The 20,600-nt window shown below is 40.3% G+C and overlaps 2 protein-coding genes and 1 long non-coding RNA gene across 10 annotated transcripts in view; 2 read left to right on the forward strand and 1 right to left on the reverse strand.

The window, feature by feature from the left end:
* Nucleotides 1-9,366, forward strand: part of satb1a (SATB homeobox 1a) — a 14,934-nt gene extending 5,568 nt beyond the window's left edge. For all 3 annotated transcript variants that reach the window (XM_032536023.1, XM_032536022.1, XM_032536024.1), the window contains exons 6-11: nt 554-665; nt 1,049-1,587; nt 3,054-3,251; nt 4,973-5,128; nt 6,948-7,151; nt 7,911-9,366. In XM_032536023.1, the coding sequence (XP_032391914.1) occupies nt 554-665; nt 1,049-1,587; nt 3,054-3,251; nt 4,973-5,128; nt 6,948-7,151; nt 7,911-8,798 (2,097 nt within the window). In that variant the 3' untranslated portion in view covers nt 8,799-9,366. The remainder of the gene's footprint in view (nt 1-553; nt 666-1,048; nt 1,588-3,053; nt 3,252-4,972; nt 5,129-6,947; nt 7,152-7,910) is intronic.
* Nucleotides 2,694-18,062, reverse strand: LOC116701966 (uncharacterized). Its single transcript, XR_004335040.1, has 3 exons — nt 17,956-18,062; nt 13,404-13,413; nt 2,694-2,708 (listed from the first exon to the last, which is right to left on the reverse strand). It is a non-coding gene; the product is annotated as an uncharacterized LOC116701966 (long non-coding RNA).
* tbc1d5 (TBC1 domain family, member 5) overlaps nt 12,497-20,600 on the forward strand; it is a 24,839-nt gene continuing 16,735 nt past the window's right edge. For 2 of the 6 annotated variants that reach the window (XM_032536025.1, XM_032536030.1), the window contains exons 1-3: nt 12,497-12,601; nt 18,994-19,045; nt 19,465-19,583. In XM_032536025.1, the coding sequence (XP_032391916.1) occupies nt 19,484-19,583 (100 nt within the window). In that variant the 5' untranslated portion in view covers nt 12,497-12,601; nt 18,994-19,045; nt 19,465-19,483. Of the gene's footprint in view, nt 12,602-18,990; nt 19,225-19,433; nt 19,584-20,600 lie in introns of all 6 variants that reach the window. The other 4 variants (XM_032536027.1, XM_032536029.1, XM_032536028.1 and 1 more) reach the window with 4 other exon arrangements.

Genomic DNA, 20,600 nt, shown 5'->3' on the forward strand with positions numbered 1-20,600 from the left:
CTCTCTCTCTGTCTCTCTCTCTCTCTCTCTCCTATCACTCCCTTTACCCCCTCTCTTGTTTGCAAGAAGCAGATTAAAATAAATATGAGAAGATGAAAGGTGTAATCAGATGTAAAGATTGCACAGGATGGTCTTCAGGGAAAAAATGTGTTTTTGTGTGTGTATGGGGGTGAGATTGAGAGTGAGAGTTAGACAGACAGACAGACAGACAGACAGACAGACAGACAGACAGAAAGGCATAGTCTCAGATGACCTCTAGTGTTTTCTTTGATTACACACACACACACACACACACTCACACACACACACACACACACACACACACACACACACACACACACACACACACACACACGCTGTACAGACACACACAGAGCTTGCACATTGACACACTCATCTGTCTTTATTATCCTATTTACCTGGGGGTCTTTTTAATAACACAGATCCGAGTTCATTAATATCAGATGTGTGAACAGCTGAGACACCCAGGCCGCCCATAGCACTAGCTTGGAAAATTTAATGAATTTCTATTGTTTTTTCCCCTCTGTTTCAGAGTATGATATCATCTATTGTAAATAGAACTTACTATGCAAATGTCTCAGCTGCCAAGTGTCATGAGTTTGGGCGATGGTACAAGCACTTCAAGAAGACCAAATGCTCCAAGGGTGAGGGACTTTTTCAATCAAGTCTGCAAACATTGAGTGTGCCTGATGAGTCTTACAGCATGTCCCAAATCCCCACTAAGAGGAATTTATACAGTGCGTGCATCGTCAGACATCAAAATGTTTCCAGAGGTGTGTCACTGCCACCCACAATTTATTTAATAATTTCCAGCTGTGAACAGCCTCCCCGTTTAATTTGTACCTTGCATTGTGGGAGAATAGTCTCCTTCGGCAGCATACTCCAAGATTAAGCCTATTTTGTATGCATGCTTTTTGTTTTGAGGTTAGTTAATTTGTCACTTTTCTTGTACGTATTTGTGACCAACTGTTTGTATTTGGTCTGTTAATAATTAAACATTGCCTTTGCTTTCTTTTTCCTGCACCAGAGATTGACAGCTTCCCTGACCAGTCCACGCATATCACCCTCACTCAGCAGCCAATCACAAGTAGCCCGCCTGATCAGAGCTCCACCCTTTTTTTCTCTCATGGAGAAGTAGCCAACATATGTGGCCGTTCCCCCCTCAGCCTGCGCCCTCCCGGGTTGGTTACCCAGCCTCTCAGCTCCCAAATGGTCAACCAGCAGCTGGTGATGGCCCAGTTTCTCAACCAGCAGTATGCTGTTAGTCGCATGCTAGCTGGCAAGGGTATCTCACAGTCCCCGCAGCAGTATCTTAACCACCCGCCTGTAGGCAGGGCTCCTCCTGCCATGGTCTTCTCCAAAGTCCCTGATTCCCAAGCCCAGCAGCCGGCACAGTGTGGCCCAGGGGGAGGCCATGTAGCAGGGCTGCAAACCCAGACATTGGCGGGGTCTTCTGTGGGGCCGACAGATGTGCCAAGTGACATCTACCACTGTGTGAGGGAGGAACTGAAGAGGGCAGGCATTTCTCAAGCCATCTTTGCCCGGGTGGCCTTTAACAGGACCCAGGTATGGAAGGGGGATACATTGATTGTATCAGTGACTGTGATCTGAATGAGCGGTGTTGAAATTCAGGTTGCAACTGTTTGCTGCTGATTATCTTTTGGAAGTGTTGTTGCAGTTGTAGGTAAGTGTGGTTTGTGAACATGTTGGTTGGCATGTTGGCATGGCCGTTGCCGCAGTGCCCCCCTCCCCCCATGTGTGTGTTTGTGTGTGTGTGTGTGTGTGTTTGTGTGTGTGTGTGTGTTTGTGCCAGCCCTCTGCAGCAAAAAGCTGGTGCCAGCACTGAAGCAGCTGCTGGGCCAACTAATCACAACTCCTTGGAGAGAAGCTGTCTCCCTCTCTACCTCTTCCCCTGTCTTACTGTCCCTCCATCTTGCCACCTTTCACTCTGGCAGCCCCTCTATTTGTTTAATCTCTACCTCTTATTGTCAATCTATGTTCTTTTTACATGTTCTTTCTGTTTTTTTCCTTCCAGTGGTCTCCCTTATTTCATATCCATTCATATCTCCCTCTGCCATCGCCTCTAACACTAAAATGCCACATTATCTGTGTCTATCGTCTTACATTTACCACCACACCCACAGAAATGAGGCTCAGAGGACAGGCTAAGCCCATTGTTACTATTATTATTATTACCGTCATTATCATTTTCATCACAATAAGCAGAGCTAGTTATTATCCACCCCCATGTTTTCTGCATTGCCAAGTCCAAGGTGCTTTGGTGCCAGCCATACAAGGTGGGCATGACGCCAAGATGCCATATAGAGGGGAGGGAAGCATTTATCATTTCACGTGAAGCCGGCATCTATTTGGAAGTAGTGGTTTGCCTGGTGGATCCAAAGAGGATCCATGATTTGAATAAGAAGGCTGTTTCCTCGCTTTCCATTTCACTACCAGCGTGAAATCTGATTTCTTTTTAGGATGGAAGCCCTACAATCTGCATATGCTGTTTTAAGGCTTTTCTGCATACACAGATACACCCAGAATAATGCTAGCTCTACAGGCGAGTAGCGTGCTTAGCGCTGACTGGGGAACTGGCTCTATATCATCTATAGCTGTGAAACACTAAACCGCGGGAACTTTATAAGGTGCCTCTTTGAATGAGATCCAGAGTTGGATATGAGAAGCTTTTGCAAAATTCCTTAAGACTTATGAGACACTTTATATTTGCCATTTTAATGTAAAATGATAGGAAACTCCATATTTCTCAGAAAGTCAAAATATTCCTTTTAATATTTTCTATTTAAATGCACAGCAACGGAATAAACTATAGCCTTAAGGTCATTTTGTTGATAACTTTGGCAATGTTTTCTCACCAGCAATCATTTTTCTTTGAACTACATGAATTTGACATTGCGTGCATGTAATCCCTGTGTATTGTTTTTTCTTATACTAATGTGTGTGTGTGTGTGTGTGTGTGTGTGTGTGTGTGTGTGTGTGTGTGTGTGTGTGTGTACTTGTGCCTTTACCAGGGCCTGCTGTCAGAGATTCTACGGAAAGAGGAGGACCCTAAACACGCCTCCCAGTCTCTGCTGGTCAACCTGCGGGCCATGTATGGCTTCTTGCAGCTGCCCGAGGCTGAGAGGGAGCGCATCTACCTGGAGGAGAAAGACAGAAGCCTGACTGGCTTCACCCCAAGCTGCAATAACACGCCACCAAGATCCACACAGGTCAGCCAGTAGAGAGATGAAGTCAGATGAAAATTCAGTGTCTCAAAGCTTCTGTGAAATGTGTTTCTCCTCAAGAAAGACCACTCAAACACTGAAGTGGGAGTTCTGTTAGTTAGCTGAACGTACATAAGCAAAACTAAAATGTAACAGATTTAAAATATGCTGTCCTATAAAAGAGAACACAGATCCATCTAGGTTAACATTTGTGGTTTTGAGCGACTTGTTGCAACAACTAACAATAGATTGCTGAGCCATTTGGTATTGAAGCCACCCTCAGGAGGAAATCTGATACAATTGGTCAAAATCAATGGCAAGTAATGGCAGAATATTAATTTTTCAAATGCCTGTAAAACTAATTACATTCCCATCTGCCTCAACTTTGTGTTTAGGGCTAATTAGCAAATGTTTATACAATATATTAACACGCTAAACTCCAATACACCTCCAACACATCTACACTACCGGGCAAAAGTTTGGGGTCTCTTAGAAATTTCCATTGCACTCCATTGTTGACAGAATACCAGCTGAGATCAATTGCATTGTTTTTTTAACCAGTGCAGCAGTTTTCAGATTACAATATGTGCTTACATAATTGCAAAAGGGTTCTCCAATGTTTTTCTAGATAGTTTTTTTAAAATTATATCAGATTATTAAAAGGAATGTGCCTTTGGAACATTGGATGAATGGTTTCTGATAATGGGCAATGTAGATATTACATTAAAGTTCAGCCACCCACTCAGATCAGCTGGTATTCTGTCTATAATGGAGTGGTATGGACATTTTTAAGTGACCCCAAACTTTTGAACGGTAGTGTACATGTGAGGATTGTCATAGTGAGCATGTTGGCATGCTGGTGCATTTAGCTAAAAGCAACACTGTGCCTAAGTACAGCCTCACAGTGCAGTGCATGGCTGTAGACTCTGTCTTGATGTTTTATCATTTCAAACAAAACATCATTTTTATTTTAGCAAATCATCTGATTGGAAACATTGTAAATATATGAAACGGCTAACTGATGCTTGAAAATAATTTATATAGGGATTTTCCTCTGGAACTTATACTTATTTTTCCAAAACTGGAACAGTGCATGAAAGATTATATGAGCAATATATGTCAATGCAGGAGACTGACCCTACCAGCTTGCTCTCTAGCTGTGATTTTAATGAGTCCTCCCTCATTACTTCTTTCATTAATATCTGCTGGGTTTTTGGACATTTTAGGCCTTTATTTGATAGGACAGCTTAGACATGAAGGGGGAAAAAAGAGGAGGAATGACATTACAAAGGGCCGCATGTCGGATTGAACCTGTGGCCGCCCTGCTGTATTTTTACCCTCATTTTCTGGTATTTCCAAATTGGTATGGAAAGCTTCCTGTGAACTAAACTCCCTCTGTTGGCCTGGAGAGGGTGCAGACTGCCACATGCTTCCGCTAATTTACAGTTGCCAGCTGCTTTTCCTGTCTGGGAGGAGCTTCACTTTATGCAATGTTTCATGCTATCCCCCCCAAGATCACACTACCTTTTGTGGCACCTGGTTTTATAAAGGACAGGATCCCTCCCCCATTTTCAAATACTTTAAAGTGTTTTAGACGAAGCGCCTAGCCGAGCGGGAATTATCTTTGCTCTGTATTGGATTAATTTCACTTTGCTGCAAAGTCCCCTTACTTAGATGCTTACTGTGGCTGGCTTGTCTTTTTTGTCCTCTTTTATGTCTTTTTTTAGGCAAGACTGTCCCCAGTTACAGGGGACAGAGGCTTGAGGACAGACAGTTGTGTTCTCAGTGTCAGTGCTTCAATCTACGAGGACATTCAGCACGAGATGAAGAGAGCCAAGGTGTCTCAGGCTCTGTTTGCAAAGGTGGCCGCCTCCAAGAGTCAGGTACTTGCTTTGAGTGGATCTGATAAAGATGTCCCATCCTTCCACATGTTGCAACCAATTGTCTCTATTGCTTGATTGTTCAAATGTAGCTTCCATGATGAATCCATCTTCCCAGATAAAGCAGGGATAGCCAGTGTGTGTGGAGGAAACCCAGACAATCAACCCAGCAGCTGTACTCTGCAGAGGACTATCATCGTGCATCAGGCTGCTATTGTGTCCTAAATTATCGCTTTAATTGTCGCCCTACAAAAACACGTGCACACACTATACACCACTCATTTGTGCACAAAGACATACTGTACGAGCACATGCATGCACATGCAATCCCACAAACGCACACAGGCACACAAATGCACTAATATATATACACACAGGCATGATTCGAGTAGTTATTGTTCTCATTTTTATGGCAGCCCCATAAGCTTGTTATTGCCTTTTGTTCTGAGGATAATTTCCCTTCATGGAATGGAGGGATTTCAGCTGTCTCATTTTCTCTTCCTCTTGTGTAGGCCTCCAATTTTCACTTTTCTTTGTTGTTTAATTCTTCCTCCCATCTCTACTCATTATAAAGATGTTTGGAGGTCATTCATCGGTCATGCCAGTACAGACAGGTGGTCCAAAACCCCCGAGGTTCTTTTTCTATCTGTTGTCACTGGTCACCCTTTTTACTTTATATCTCTGTGTTCTCTTTACCTCTCTCCCTTTATCCCACTCTTTCTCCCGCTCCCTCTCTCTCTGTATTACCGGGCTGTTTGGCAGGCAAAACCATGCTGGATCTCTCTGTTCTATCTGCACTGTGCATCTGGATGGCATTGTATGCTAGACTTGGGTTAAAGCCAGGTGTGTGTGTGTGTGTGTGTGTGTGTTTGTGTGTGTGCGTGTGTGTGTGTGTGTGTTTGTGTGTGTGCGCGTGTGTGTGTGTGTGTGTGTGTGTGTGCGCACGCTTGTTTGCTGGTGTGTTTTTGCAAATCTGTGTGCGTCTAAAGGCCTGCTTGCAAATGTAATCATGATCCAGTTCATGAATCTGAAACTAGCTTGGCTTTACTTTCTTCAATCTGCCACTCACAAGTTTTTTCCCTCATGATGCAGAAATAAATTCTAGCTAATAAGAAAATCTTTCCATCATCTTTTGGCTTGGCTTTACGATATGATACCCATTGAAATAAATGTGAAAAGGAAACGATTGTGATGGTATAGTTTATAGACCAAGGGAAGGCTGTTTGTTTCTGATTTCAGACCTCTATGTTGCAGCTATTACCACTTATATCTTTTTAAAATCATAACTAGTCACAGAATGAAAAGGAGACTGGGTGTGTGGGGGTGGTATCAAAACTTATACAAATTTGCATGATTTTGCCATGGCAATGTTTAAGTATCAATGCTGTGTATCAATGCTATACCAGCTTTAGATCCCCACCATAGAATAGATCAAAGTATTAGATTTTAATGAAAAATGCAGCATAAACATGCTTAATGAGTTATAAACTGGCTTTGTTTAAATGATCGTCCCCTAATATTTCCTTTTTTTCCTACTTAGTGCCAAAGAAACTTATAAATGCACTTTGATTATGCATTCAGTGCTTAAAGGTCTGTTGAAAGGGGATGTTAGCTTAGCTTAAGAAATAAATGTCTTTGCAGTAATGTAGCAGCTCTTTTTGAAGGCAGGTAGTCTGCAATCATAAACTATGGATACCTGATACATCCTCATATCTGCTTCCACCTACATGATAATTTCATAAACCACTTATTACATGTTTGTATACTGCTTACAAATGCTTAATAGGGGACTTACAGTAAAGTGTTACCGTTCCTCCTGTAGGGCTGGCTTTGTGAGCTGCTGCGTTGGAAGGAGGATCCCAACCCAGAGAACAGAACACTGTGGGAGAATCTGTGCATGATCTGCCGGTTCCTCAGCCTGTCCCAGACTGAACGAGACGCAATCTATGAACAGGAGAGCAGCAACACAATGGCACAGCAGCACTGCACTGACAGGCTTACCCTGCTCAGCAATGACAATACACTGGTGAGACTGCAAACACAAGATAAACCGCATAATTACACACAGACTGCTGTTCTAAACACGGTCTCTGGTAGATATAGCTTGTCAGCTATAGAAACAGCAGTTTGGAATAAATTGAAGAAAAATAACGTTTTTTTTTAGAGAGTAGCCTGTCCTTATCAAAATCACTTAAAATCATACATGTATGTATTTCTGTCTAGGCTAAATTCACTTAAAGGTGCCCTGCCACACAAAACATTTTTGTGTTTTTGTTATGTCAGCTCTAGCCACTGAAAAGAAAGAGTAATCAGGCCAATTACAAAAGCTGGTCAGTCTGACGTCATGTTGACTGAGCTCATTACTGTTCATGAACTCGCCCAGTTGCGCTGGATAAAGGATGCTGACAGCCAGGCTCTCATTGGCTAGCTGTTAGCTAATCAGAGTCAAGCTCATTGAATATTAATGAGAACTGGCACAAATGGAGCTGAGTCTTCCTGCAGGCGTTTTTATTACCACGCTAGAATGGTTTGAAACAAGGTAACCAAGGCATTTTTTTCACAAAAGATGTTAGAGAGTCCATGGTAGAACTTCAGACATTACTACAAAGTATTGAAATACGTGTGGCAGGGCACCTTTGACACCATCTACCATTAAACATAAACACACTATTATTCACTTTAACACAATGTTGATAATATATACAATCCAAAAAAACAAATGTGACTTACTTTTTTCTAATTAATTTCTAATTTTTCTAACTAATTTCTTATTTTCTCTTGTCAGTACCAACGCAACTCTCCGCTGCCACTGCAACACCATCTTCAACCTCACCAACCTCTGCACCCAGAGGCAGGACCTCACCTGTCTCCACGGCAACCATGTGCCGCATCACCAGCTGAGTCTGAGGCTGGGAGCATCTCGGGGCACATAAGAGTATGTCTACAGGGCAGGGGCAGTAGTAATGGGGACAGAGGGGACAGTAAGGACTGGGTTGAGGGGGGACAGGGAGAGAGGAGCAGTTTGGGAGGGGACTGGGTTGGTAATGGTAAAGTGAGGGAGAAAGATACAGAAAGAAAAGAGCAGGTGGGAGATGGACATGTGGGAGAGAAAGCGATTAATGAGATCATTGGAGACAGAAATGAGGAGAAGGAGGAGCTCACTATTAAGTGGCCCGGCATGAAGGATGAGGACCAAGGCGGGGCAGGGTTTTTTTCAAAGGCAGATAATCAGGTCCAAGGTGTAGATGAGGTCCAATGCGAGGGGTTAAGAGTGTCCCACGAAGCACTGGGAATCCTACAGAGCTTCATTCAGGACGTCGGCCTCGACCCAGACGAGGAGGCCATCCACACCCTGTCGGCTCAGCTGGGCCTGCCCAAACACACCATCCGAGGATTCTTCAAAAGCCAGGACCACGATCGGCATCAACACGACAGCCGGAGCCCAAAACAGAGTCCAGACAGCCAGCCTGGCTGCACAGACCCAGACCTCTGCCAGATAGACATAACTGCAGAGGAACCGGAGGAAGAAGATGGTGGAAGGACTGAGACTGAGGTTGAGGAGGAGAAGCAGACAGGGAGAAATGAAACAAGCAAGATTATCATTTTGAACGAATTTGATGTTGGCACTCAAACCATTACAGCTATGAAGGAGGAGCAGGAGAGCCACATCTAACCCAAACCCATGCAGTGACATACGTGTTTCGACTCAGTGTTTTATAAGTATTTGTCTTTAAATGCTGTGGAAAGACTAAAAGCTGAGTTATTGTATGTGTTTATATACCACAGCTTAGAAAGATGCTGGTGGTCATATATAGACAGTACACCTGCATTAGAACGCTTAGAAAGCTGTCCTGATTTAAACATCTCTACTGCACCACTTGAGACAGAAAATAACTGACTATATGTGCAGATACAGTTTAAACACATTGTTTCTATATACATTTATTTATATATATATATATATATATATATATATATATATATATACAGTATATACACTGTATGTATATGTACTGTATAAATGTGTGTATATATATGCCTATATGTATATATATATATATATATATATGTATATATATATGTATGTATGTATACATATGTACTGTATGTCTGTATGTGTATGTATATGTATATACATTGTTTTTATATACATATATATATATATATATATATATATATAAATAATGTGTCTGGATGGATGGGACCCAATACAAAGAGCCTCAGATTACATGTCACTATTACAAAAAGAGAAATTGTAGTTGGTTGACTGATCTAAAGTTTAAGAAATGTTAATGCCAGAAATGCCTTGTAGAATGTGGCACTGCCAATCCTTTTTTTTATAATCTATATCTCCGTTGTTTTAATTAAATAGTGCTTTCTGTTTTGGATCAGATTTTGTGAGTAATTTAAAAAACTGTTCCATTCAGGAATCTCAGTGTTATATCTTACATTTTTCTTGTTCAAGTCTGTTGTCACATTATATGTAACACCAAGTTTCCTGACTCTGTTTTAAAATAAATTATTGTTGAATTTGTAAATGATTTATAACATTGGGAATGAACCCTTTCATAAATGACAGGGCACAGTGTGCTTTTTTTTTACCGCAGTGTGTAATAAATCGATAGATGAAATAATGAATTAGGTACCAAACTAAACAATATATGGACATGTAAAATCTCTACTGCAAATTAGTCCATGTTTGTTCCTATTTCTCACAGTGAATCATAAAGTTTTGTTGAGATCAAATTTGCTCCTGAACACATCATAATTTACACACAGTGTTTCTATTAATGCATGAATCTATACATCTCTCTCCCCAAAATAGTCAGGTTATTTTGGGGAGTGTTATGTTTACACGTCCTGTGGTCGTTGTATTGTACTGATTTACTGTAGCAGAGCCGTGGAGCATGCTGGAGAGCACAATGTTTCATCTTTCTTCATGAAAGAAAGATTGTGGACCGGAAATATAAGACTGAAGACGTGCAGTGTGTACATAAAATGTTGAAATTAAATGCTAGCACTTTCATTTGTAAAAAATAAATAAAATAAAATAAAATAAAAATAAAAAAAACTTCTAAATTGTATTTATAATTGTACTGTATGTTGATTACTTCAGTCTGTTGGGAACATCTGCTCTTACAGTTGAAAAAACAATCTGAGGGAGATTAATAAAAAGGAATGTACTGTGAGAGTCCAGAAACATGGACAATAACTTTTAATTTAAAATATTTCCATTTCATTGTGCATTCAGCTTTGTGATAGAATCCGCAGGAACACACTGAAGCTGATATAGCTGGGAGGGCATTATGTTGTTTTTGTTTTCTGACTTAGAAAAGATAGTTTAAATATCATCAAACGTCAAACTATCAGCAGATGGCGTTTGCACTTTGACAATCGTTTGGGATGTGTTAGCGATGTACAGAATTGGATTTGGGGACAGTCTATATGAGATTTATCATGCAAGAAAGACTCTTTGAAACAAGTAAATAAGAGATGAAGCTCATTTATCAGACTGCTATTTTTAAAACAAGCAGATGGGTGCCGTTGCCTATTAAAGCTTAAATCAGTGTTTTTTATGTCCACCGTCTGTATTGGAGTTATAGAGTTAGTACTGATGTTTTCCTCCTATATAACTAGGCTATGTCTTTGTTTGTGAATTGGTGTCATTGTTTCCAGCCGTCAGACAACCTTCTTCTGTGTGTATCACTGGGGTTCTCTGTACCAGTGGATCTGTGTCTCTGTCTGTACAATCACATGCCCCTCAGTGCTGTGTTTTTTTTATCTTATGTCTCTTTTTATTCCTCTTTTACTTTATCTGTCTCAACTACTTATTCTCATGTTTCTGTCTCCCTCTCTGCCCCTGCCTCTCATCTGTGTCTCCTCCGGACTCTTCACATTGCTGCTCCCTCGTTATACTCAGACAGTGCAACATTCAAGCCCCATTTGGTCAGAATAGCTTCACAAAGTAATTCAATAAAGCCATGATCTTTTTTTGTCATCTGTTTCCATGACGATACCTGAGTCAGGGCCAACGAGAGGCTATGAAAGCGTTATCATCAGCAATATTAGCTATAATAATGATGATAATGGCGCTTTCGAAATGCCATGCCTGTGATGATGATGATGATAATGGCAATGATGGTCATTATGACTGCTTTGTTTTAACCACCATACCCATCCCAACCTGCACCACACACGCACACACACACACACACACACACACCACCACGCACACACACACACACACACACACGCACACACACACACGCACACACACACACCCACCCACACCAAGGCTACATTGTGGCTCAATGGTTGGCACTGTGGCCTTACGGCAAGAAGGTTTTGGCTTCAAATCCAGGTTATTCCGGGCCTTTCTGTGATGAGTTTGTGTGTTCTCCCCATGTTTGCGTGGGTTTTCTCTGGGTGCTCTGTTTTCCCCCACCGTGAAAAAACATGTACTAGGTTTTCCAGCCCGCACCCTTGATCAAGGCACTGGCTCCGATCTGGTGCTGTAAAGGGCTGCCCACTGGATGACTTAAATGCAGAGAATTACTTTTGGTACATGTATGTGACAATAAAGTACCTTTACCTTTACACCACTATCAATGCACTTGTTTGACTCACTAATGCTATTTTATGTCCCCTATGTATTTTCACATTACTTTTCTTGTATCACAACTGTCCTGATTCTTGGGTTTAGTTTGTTTTTGTATCCTTTTGTCTGTGGGTGTGGGAAGCACTTTGTGATAAAGACATTTGATAAAAGCACTCTAAACCTGACTTGTCTGACCACAGACATTCATTTTTTTCTTTTTTGTTTTGTTTACTATCTCACCACCCATATTGTTTTTATTCTACACTGAAATATGTTGCTGATTTGTATTGCAAATGAGGGCCCTGAAAGCCAAAGTTTTTAAAAATAGGCAACACTTCATATCCTGTACATTTCAGATCTTAGCCCTGACAGTTCAAGTTGCCATACTGTAGCTTTACTGGCTTTATATGACGTTTGTTCGTTTAGTTTATCATGTAAACTCATCCAATGTATTGTTTGACCACTGACCTTATGGAAAACAAAACAAAAATATTCACAGACAAAATAACATATACCTGCAACCTTTTTTGTGATAACATTTTATTATTGACTGATGAACATTATTATAAGCAGGTGTCATGCTAAAGGCGTACAACTACAACAGCCATATATATATATATATATATATATACATATGTATATATTTATACTTTTTTCATTTATTACTGCATTGAAACCAAAACTAAATTTTTGTTTTTGTGATGTTGTCTACAGGTGAGTTAAAGCCATAGATTAAAAGCCTCAGGAGCGAAAGCTTCCTGGTCACATGATCAGTCAGCTGTTCTTCAGCACATCCGCCTGACTAGCGCTACTGTTTACAAATCAGCAGACAGCCCGAGAGACACATCAGAATGAGGAGTCCTGCATGATCTGAACAGGTATCTGGAACACACTGGGATCCGGCATTAGGTTATGGATTACTATGTGACATTACTTACACGTAGTAGCCTGTGCGTGTGTGTGGGAGGGAGAGTGTGTTACGAGTTTGTCTCGTGGCCACAGGCCCGTGCATCGGGTCAGTTGCAACTTGCTAACAGCCAGGCTAACGTCACATTATATTACCTGCACCGTGTCATAAGTAGTCAAATATTAAGTCAACATTGATAACTAGGGCCTGTCTTTGTGCGTTTATTTAATTAGCATACACTTAATTTAGCATTGTTAGCCCACACAGGATACTAGCTAGCTTAACCTAGCTGTTGTTTGGCGTTTTGCCTAGATGCCTGCATCGATAATCCTTCTGGTTGTCACCATACGCGGTGCACGTAGCACGGACACAATGTGCGGTTTACGTCAAATTATAGATAGTGTTTAGTTCTGGCTATGAATTGTGGCGTCTAAACTGTAAACACGGTTCCTCTTTTTTTTCTAGTGTCGTGTCGTGTTGCCTTTAACCCATTTCCTCGGGCTGGCCCACCCTGCCTGACGGATTTAGTGATGGGTTCAGGGCAGTGCAGGAGTATGGTAACCGCTAGCATAGCCTACCTTCCTGCACGGTTTAATGCGGTTTCACACAACTCTTCACACTTCCAAGAACTAGTTTAGTACAAATATGTGTGCAGGGAAAGTATACAGTAGTCAAAAGAAAAATTCTCAAGGTTATCTTGGACTAGAGGTAAAGACCTCCTGACTACAGACACAAATCAAGGCTGTACGTGTTGTTGACCACTGTCCCATAACTGTAACTAACCTACATGTTGCGCTGGGAAACAATAGCTGACCTTTACTATACATCACTGCGTTGATAAGAAATACGGTAGTTAATAGGTCAAGTCAGGGGTTGGGAAATTTGTAAAACTCTCTAAACTTGAGTCTCTTCCTGCAAATTACTGAGTGTTAACTGCTTGTGGGTTTCTTCTTTGTTCTTCCCCTATTGCTTTGATTCACAACCTTTTTGGCTTGTGACTTGTCAGAAGGAAACAATGTGTATTGTGTACTTCTAATTACTTGGCACCTGTTGCATAAGTCATTGAGTTTTCTTTTAGAGTCCAGAAGAGGTAAAATCATCCAGCAGTTCACAAGGAAAAAAAACAAACAGCTGCCATTAAAGTCTGAAAGCAATCCTTCTCATGACCTCTCAGATTTGTCTTTTGATTCCTTGTGTAGGTCTAGAACTTCAGGTTTAGAAACGCTGCTCTGTTTTTTTGCATACAGGCAGACATCTGTCAGATTTCATCTCTTGTAATGTATTTGGTAAATTGAATCAATCAAGATCCAGCAAGTTCACGGTATTTTTGCAAAGGTTACGGTCCCAAGCATGTTTCCAGCAGCCGCTTGTGGAGCATGTGACTGGGAAGGCTGCTGGGCTCTTGCTGTGTGCTGAAGTAGAGGCATGTGAGTTTGTTTAGCTGCGGTGTTTTACTTTGACTCAACTGCAATCTACTTCTCCCAGCGACGGCTCCTCTCATCGCGTTTACAGAGTCCTATTTGAATATTCATCCTCTAAAGAGCACCTGATTCTCTTTCTGAATCTATTTTACATTAGACGGCTGCTCTGACAACGGTTCAGGGAAATGAAGACTTGTGGACTGGTTCAACTGTGTGTATTAAGTATTGGCTAATGTCATTAGTCAATATTTAATCATCATTCTCATTTAAGTATTTCCCAGAGCTGAAAACAAGGCTGCGGCCTGTTTATTTCACTTGTGATCCAGTCAGATGTTTCTAAATGGATATTATGCAGGCACCTCAGCAACACATTTACTGGACTTTAATCTGGGTTTAGTTTCAGAATAGGCCTTTGTGCCTTTTTAGACCAATGAGCTTGGAGCAGACTGAAGCTCTTCTTTGTGTCAGCTCAACTTGAACGTGGGATATCTAGCATGTGGTTATCCAGATCTCAAGTGAATTTATTTAACCTGGCTGCCGTATTGAGGTGAACCACCTTGCTGTTCAGCTGATCTGTGTCATGGCCCTAAAGAATGTGACGCAATTCAAGTGGGAAATACAATTCAATGTTTGGTCGCCTTAAGATCTAATGTGTTTTAAAAAGGGAAGTGACATGTGTTTTAGCACACATTGAGGGTTATTGAAGGAAGGGGTTTGAACTGAGGCTGACTTGACTTTGGTATGCTTCCAGTGCGCTTTACACAATCTAAAACATCGGCGTTGCTCCTTTGAAATCATGCATGAGGCGATAACTTTGAAAAAAGTGCTTGAGAAATCTAAATATATGTGAAAACATAACAACAACAGCTACAGTTCAGATGTAGCTTCACGGGCTGATGTTGTAAATCCCAGGAACACATCTTCTACCTCCAGAACAGATGGACGCAGTGTTATTTGTCTGCTGATTTATTTATGCATTTCATTATGTATTGATTTGATTATTTCATAAAACATTCGTTTTTTTTAAATTATTGAGGTGTCTCCAGTTGCTGTGGATTAAATTATGCAGAAGCTTATTTGCCTTGATTAATATGTAGTAAAGTTAGGACGTCGTTTCAGTTTGAAGATGTAATAAAGGCAGCAGGAGGCTAAGACAAGACTCGCTTCAGGCACTGTGCTAACATGGCGAGGCCTTGACTCTTTTACCCGCATTGTCACCCGCACTTCACAAAGGCTTACACACACACATGCCTCCTCAAAACACAAGGAGCAGCGGGAGATCAGAGGAGGCCTATTTGGAATGTTTAAGATGACTTTTTTTTATTTTTGGAAAGAAGGGGCAAATAATGTGTTTGCAGGCCTGTAGGGAAACTGTTCCTCAAAATATCTTTTGACACTTTGTGCAATTCTAATATTAGTCAGATGGTAGTGATATGAATTTGATATCCTGTGCGAGATGACTACTGTTATGTTTGTAGTTGTTGCTCAGGAGGGTTTGATCAATCTTCCATGGCAATCTTTTAAAGTGAAACTAAAGAAAACAGACATTAGTGGAGATACTTCACAGCATTCCTCTGCCTCTCCTATAGTTGTGGATTGGTTATGATTATTTAATGGGATAATATCCTTTTCTATGAGGGAAGGGAGAAACACCACTCTGACTTAAGGAGAGGTATTTGAGGAGAACAGATGTTTGCTGAAAAAACAGGCACATACATTATGCATATAAAATTATTTCTATTTTGATGGCGTGTGTAGCTGATTTATCGAGCGTTGTCCCATTCACATGGTTAATAGGTTTAAGAGAAGCCTTTTGTTGTGTTATTTCCACAATTAATAAAGCGAAAGGAAACATAATGCTCTGTGGAAGCGTGCTGTTCTGTAGGCCTGTGTATTAGGCTACCCATATTCATAAACATGGAATAATCCCAAGCTGGATAAAAAATGGAGTAAGAATCGTTTAACCTAGATAGTGATGTCTCACAGAGAAAGCTAAACTTTTACCATAGCTGTGATTTTTGGCAGAGATTTTGGCTCAGGGTTTACATGCTTCAAACTACGACAATATTATAATTTTTTTTGTCTGCTTCCCAACTGTACAATTTGAGCTAAAATCTGATCTGATGCAACTCTTATTACTTATTAACTCCAATTAATCTGACAATGTTGTTTGACGATTAGTCAACAAATAGTTCTCTCGATTTAAGTATCAGACTTTAGTGAAAAAGTTTGATTTATGATTTCCCCGAGCCTAAGGTAATGTCTTCTTTTCACATGTCTTAATTTGTCTAACCAACAATCCAAAAGTCAAAGATACTTGGACAGTAAAGAATCATTTGTGAAGCTGGAACCAAAGATATAGTGCATTTTTGCTGGACTAATGAGTTAAACAGTTAATGGATCGTCAGAATTGTTGCCGATTTTCATTTTCAGATTAACAACTGATTTTTAGACTCATTTTTCCCTCACCGGTAACTACTTTATACACTTAACTATTTAGTACTAATACATGAGTGCATATGTTTTTCTTGCTGCTGCAAGCAAACTTCTGAAATGTTTATTCCGTTTATTTACAGTATAGGTTAACCAATTCTGGCCTTCTGGACCATACTGGGGTCTGATTGGTTGGTTCAACGTCTGGTTAGATGTCAAAAGGTTGTGCTAGCCTAACTATTGAAAGTATTAAATATTGTTACAATAAACAATAAATATTGTTGTTACAAAAAATTCCGACTTCTAGTTAAAAATGACTTTATGAGTAACTTTGGATCTGTTAAAGATTCATAATGATGGTTATTTGATGAATTCAATTTGTTCGGCCCTAATGCATAACGATTATTTTCATTATTGATAATTGGTAATCTGTTGATTACTTTCTTGATAAACGTATTAATTATTTTTTCTATAAACTATGCTTTGAATCTATGGTGATATCTTAAAATGTCTTGTTTAATCATCCCAACAATCCAAAATGACAAAAATATTCAGTTTACTGTTATGTAAGAAAAGCATCAAATCATGACATATCAGATGCTGTAACCTGCATTTAATACTGTCTATGGCTTATGTGAAGACAAATGTTTTGACCTCAAAATATATAATGGATGCATTAATTTGTATACTTAATGACCTTATAGCAGTATGGAATTCCGTTTTATTCAATATTAAAACAATTAATAAATACATGAATGAATAAATAAAAATGCCTTTTAAATGCATAATGAAATAAATATATATCAATTAATCAATTAAATAAATACAGTGTATTAAAATATATACCATTTCATAGGACTTTTTTCATAAATTTTTAATAATATTAATAATAGTAGCAGTTGAGTATTGCACAAATTACAAGCCAGTGTTATTGCACAAAACAGATGATATTGTCCAGTTTCAACCCCTCTAAGTGTCTGTGTGTCAGACACTTAGAGGGAGGAGTTATAAAGTTTGATGGCCACAGGCAGGAATGACTTCCTGTGGTGCTCTGTGGTGCATTTTGGGAGAATGAGTCTATCACTGAAAGTGCTCCTGTGATTGAGCAGCAAGCCATGGAGTGGGTGTGAGACATTGTCCAAGATGGCATGTAGTTTGGACAGCATCCTCCTATCTGACACACCCGACAGAGAGTCCAGATCCACCCCCACGACGTCACTGGCCTTGCGAATCAGTTTATTGAGTCTGTTGGCGTTATTTAGGTGGACTTTTATTTCCTAATGCCACATTTATTGATTTCGCTTTCTATTTATTTCCAGATCTTATATGCAAATTAGGGGGCGTGGATAGCTCTCACATTCAAAACAGAGATGTCGCCATAAAAAGGCTGGCAACGTGAGAGTGCACCACGACCGGCAGCTTGCGGTGCTCTGAACCCAGTGCGCAGTCCCTTACTCTAGGGTAACTGAACCACCAACTACCCCTGACCTGATGGAGCACCACACCAGCACCTCGTGGTGCTCTGTACCCAGCGCACAGTCACCTATTCTGGGGTAACTAGATCACCAAATACCACTGACCTGGGCGGTGCTCTGTACCTGGAAATTAAACAGTTCAAAAGCGTTTAATGTTAATACCTGGGGGACTTCAGTGGTTGCAGTATATCGATTTTGCATGCAACCCTTCATGAAGAGATCAGGCTCAGAATAATACTTCTTGACACAGCCAGAGCCCATCTTAGACATTCTCTGACACAGCATTAGCTGAGGCGTTGTTAAGTGAGCTAGCGGGCAAACAACTGCTCTAATTCACATTAAACTGAACCCCAGAATTTACCCCGGTTATACCCAAGAATATAGGTGACTGTGGGCTGGGTACAGGGCACCACAAACTATTGGTCATGTTGCTCCGTCCGGTCAGCGTTGGTTGGTGGTTCAGTTACCCCAGAGTAGGTGACTATGCGCTGGGTACAGAGCCCCGCAAGCTGCCGGTCCACGGCTCTGTTTTGAATGTGAGAGATAGCCACGCCCCTGAATTGCATATAAGAACTGGAAATAGAAAGGGAAATAAATAAATGTGGCATTAGGAGATTAAAGTCCACGGAAGTAAACAAATGTGGATTTATGGAATAAAAGTACCATGAAGTAATCAAAAGTAAAACCTTTAAATACATTTTATTTAACTAATTGATCAATTTTTACATGAATATTTATATTAATTTAATTATGTATTTATTGCCTCATTTATTTCATGATGTATTTCAAAGGCATATTTATTTATAGTATTTATTCATGTATGTATTTATTCATTTATTTATGTATTTATTCATTTATTTAATATTGAATAAAACGGCATTGCATATAGTTTTTTATTTTTTTGCCTCCTGTTTTATTTCTGTTCTTTTAGAGATAACACCAACATTGTTTTTGGCCCGTGAAGAGCAATGTTCTTTATTTCTCTGTGCGCTGAAGGTCTTAGTTTCATCATTGTTTTTTTCTTCTTCTTGCAGAGTCATCCTTTTCTTCTGAGTCTTGGCTGAGGCGAATCACGAGGCTGTGACAGTAAGTCCAGAGATTAAACTGTTCAACTGCATTTAATGTTAGTAGCTGGGGGACTTCAGTGGTTGCAGTACATCGATTTTGCATGCAACCCTTCATGAAGAGGTCAGGCTCAGAATAATACTCCTGCTCAAGAAGTTTGAAGCAGAGCAGACGCCTGTCAGCACAAGCCTTGATCAAAGGTCAGTTTCTCTATCAGTAGATGGTAGTCAGTTTAAAGGGAAGCTGCTGTGCTTTATCATTCAGGGTTTTTTGATTGTTTTCTGAGTTTCAAAGTCATGCATAATAACTACTCAAAGTTTGGCCTGTAGTTTGGTAGTTTTGGCTCTAGTGGATCTGCTAGCTGTGCTGTTGCACTAACCTGCCATTTAATTCCGGTTTCTTTTTTCTGGTTTCTCTCTGGTCTCCTTGACTGTCTCCAGGTCCCGCTGGGTAGCGGTCATGCAGCACCCCAATTTTGAGACCCGCCATCCGCTCCAGACAGATGAGCAGCAGGAGACGGGCTTCGACCCGCTCAATAATTTCAACAAGAACCAAAACAGTATGTCAACTCTCACAGCAGACTATGACTTAAACTCTTAAAAACGGCCTGTGGTAAAGACATTTCAGTGCCTAAACTCAAAATGTGCTGGTGTTTCTGTCGTGCTGAGACAGTTCTTCATTTGTTCCTTCATGCCTGACTCTAATATTTTGTTAAGTTGCTTCGTAAAAGAATGTATTAGTATATACACCTACTCTTACATTCAGAGGAGTGACCAGTAGAGGAGACATAGAGTAGAAGAGAGAGTCACAATAACTTTTTACTTAGAAGAAGATGATTTAAAAAAAGAAATGTGGAGCTCATGGTGAAGTGTGAGTCAGTCGTGGCAGGCGAAGCCCCCCGGCTGTGGGTGTTTTTTGTATTTTTATGTTTACGTGTGAGAGAGAGAATATGTTGGGGGCTGGCATGTTGTGTAACTGATGAATATTCATGCTGAATGTCCCTGTGGAATGATCTACTCCTGTAACTAATGTTGATAGACAGCTCATTGACTTGAATGCATGTTCACCTGCAGGCCAAATTAGACTTTATTACTGCCAATAAAGACAAAAAGGAGTATGGTGCTCTACTCTTTGATGTCACTTTCCAGGTTGGTTGCAGTTGTGTGCCTAACTGTTTTTATTTAGGTGCACAAGCACAAAATTTAGGTGCACCCAGATTTTTCCTTGCGTCGCTGTTAACGCCACAATTTCAATGTCATCTTTTTAATATACATTCATATATATATTATGTAAAAGGATTTTAAACAAGAATAAGGTGTAGGTAAATATTTTTTTATTTGAAACACAATTATACTGTATATAAAAAAATAAATAAAAAATGTGTGAAAGTGCTTTCCTGAACTAAGACCTAACATTTCTGGCTCAAAGTCTTATAGTGGGGTCCCCCCTTGCTGTTGCTTGTCCATTAGATGGCCGGCTAAACCAACTTGCCACACTCCCTAGCATCAAATCCTCCCACTCTCCTTGCATCTACCCTCGCTCTCCGTCTCTGCTGATTGGGAAGGATTGAGATTTC

The sequence above is a fragment of the Etheostoma spectabile genome, chromosome 14 (genome assembly GCF_008692095.1).
Source record: "Etheostoma spectabile isolate EspeVRDwgs_2016 chromosome 14, UIUC_Espe_1.0, whole genome shotgun sequence".
Taxonomy (NCBI): Eukaryota; Metazoa; Chordata; class Actinopteri; order Perciformes; family Percidae; genus Etheostoma; species Etheostoma spectabile.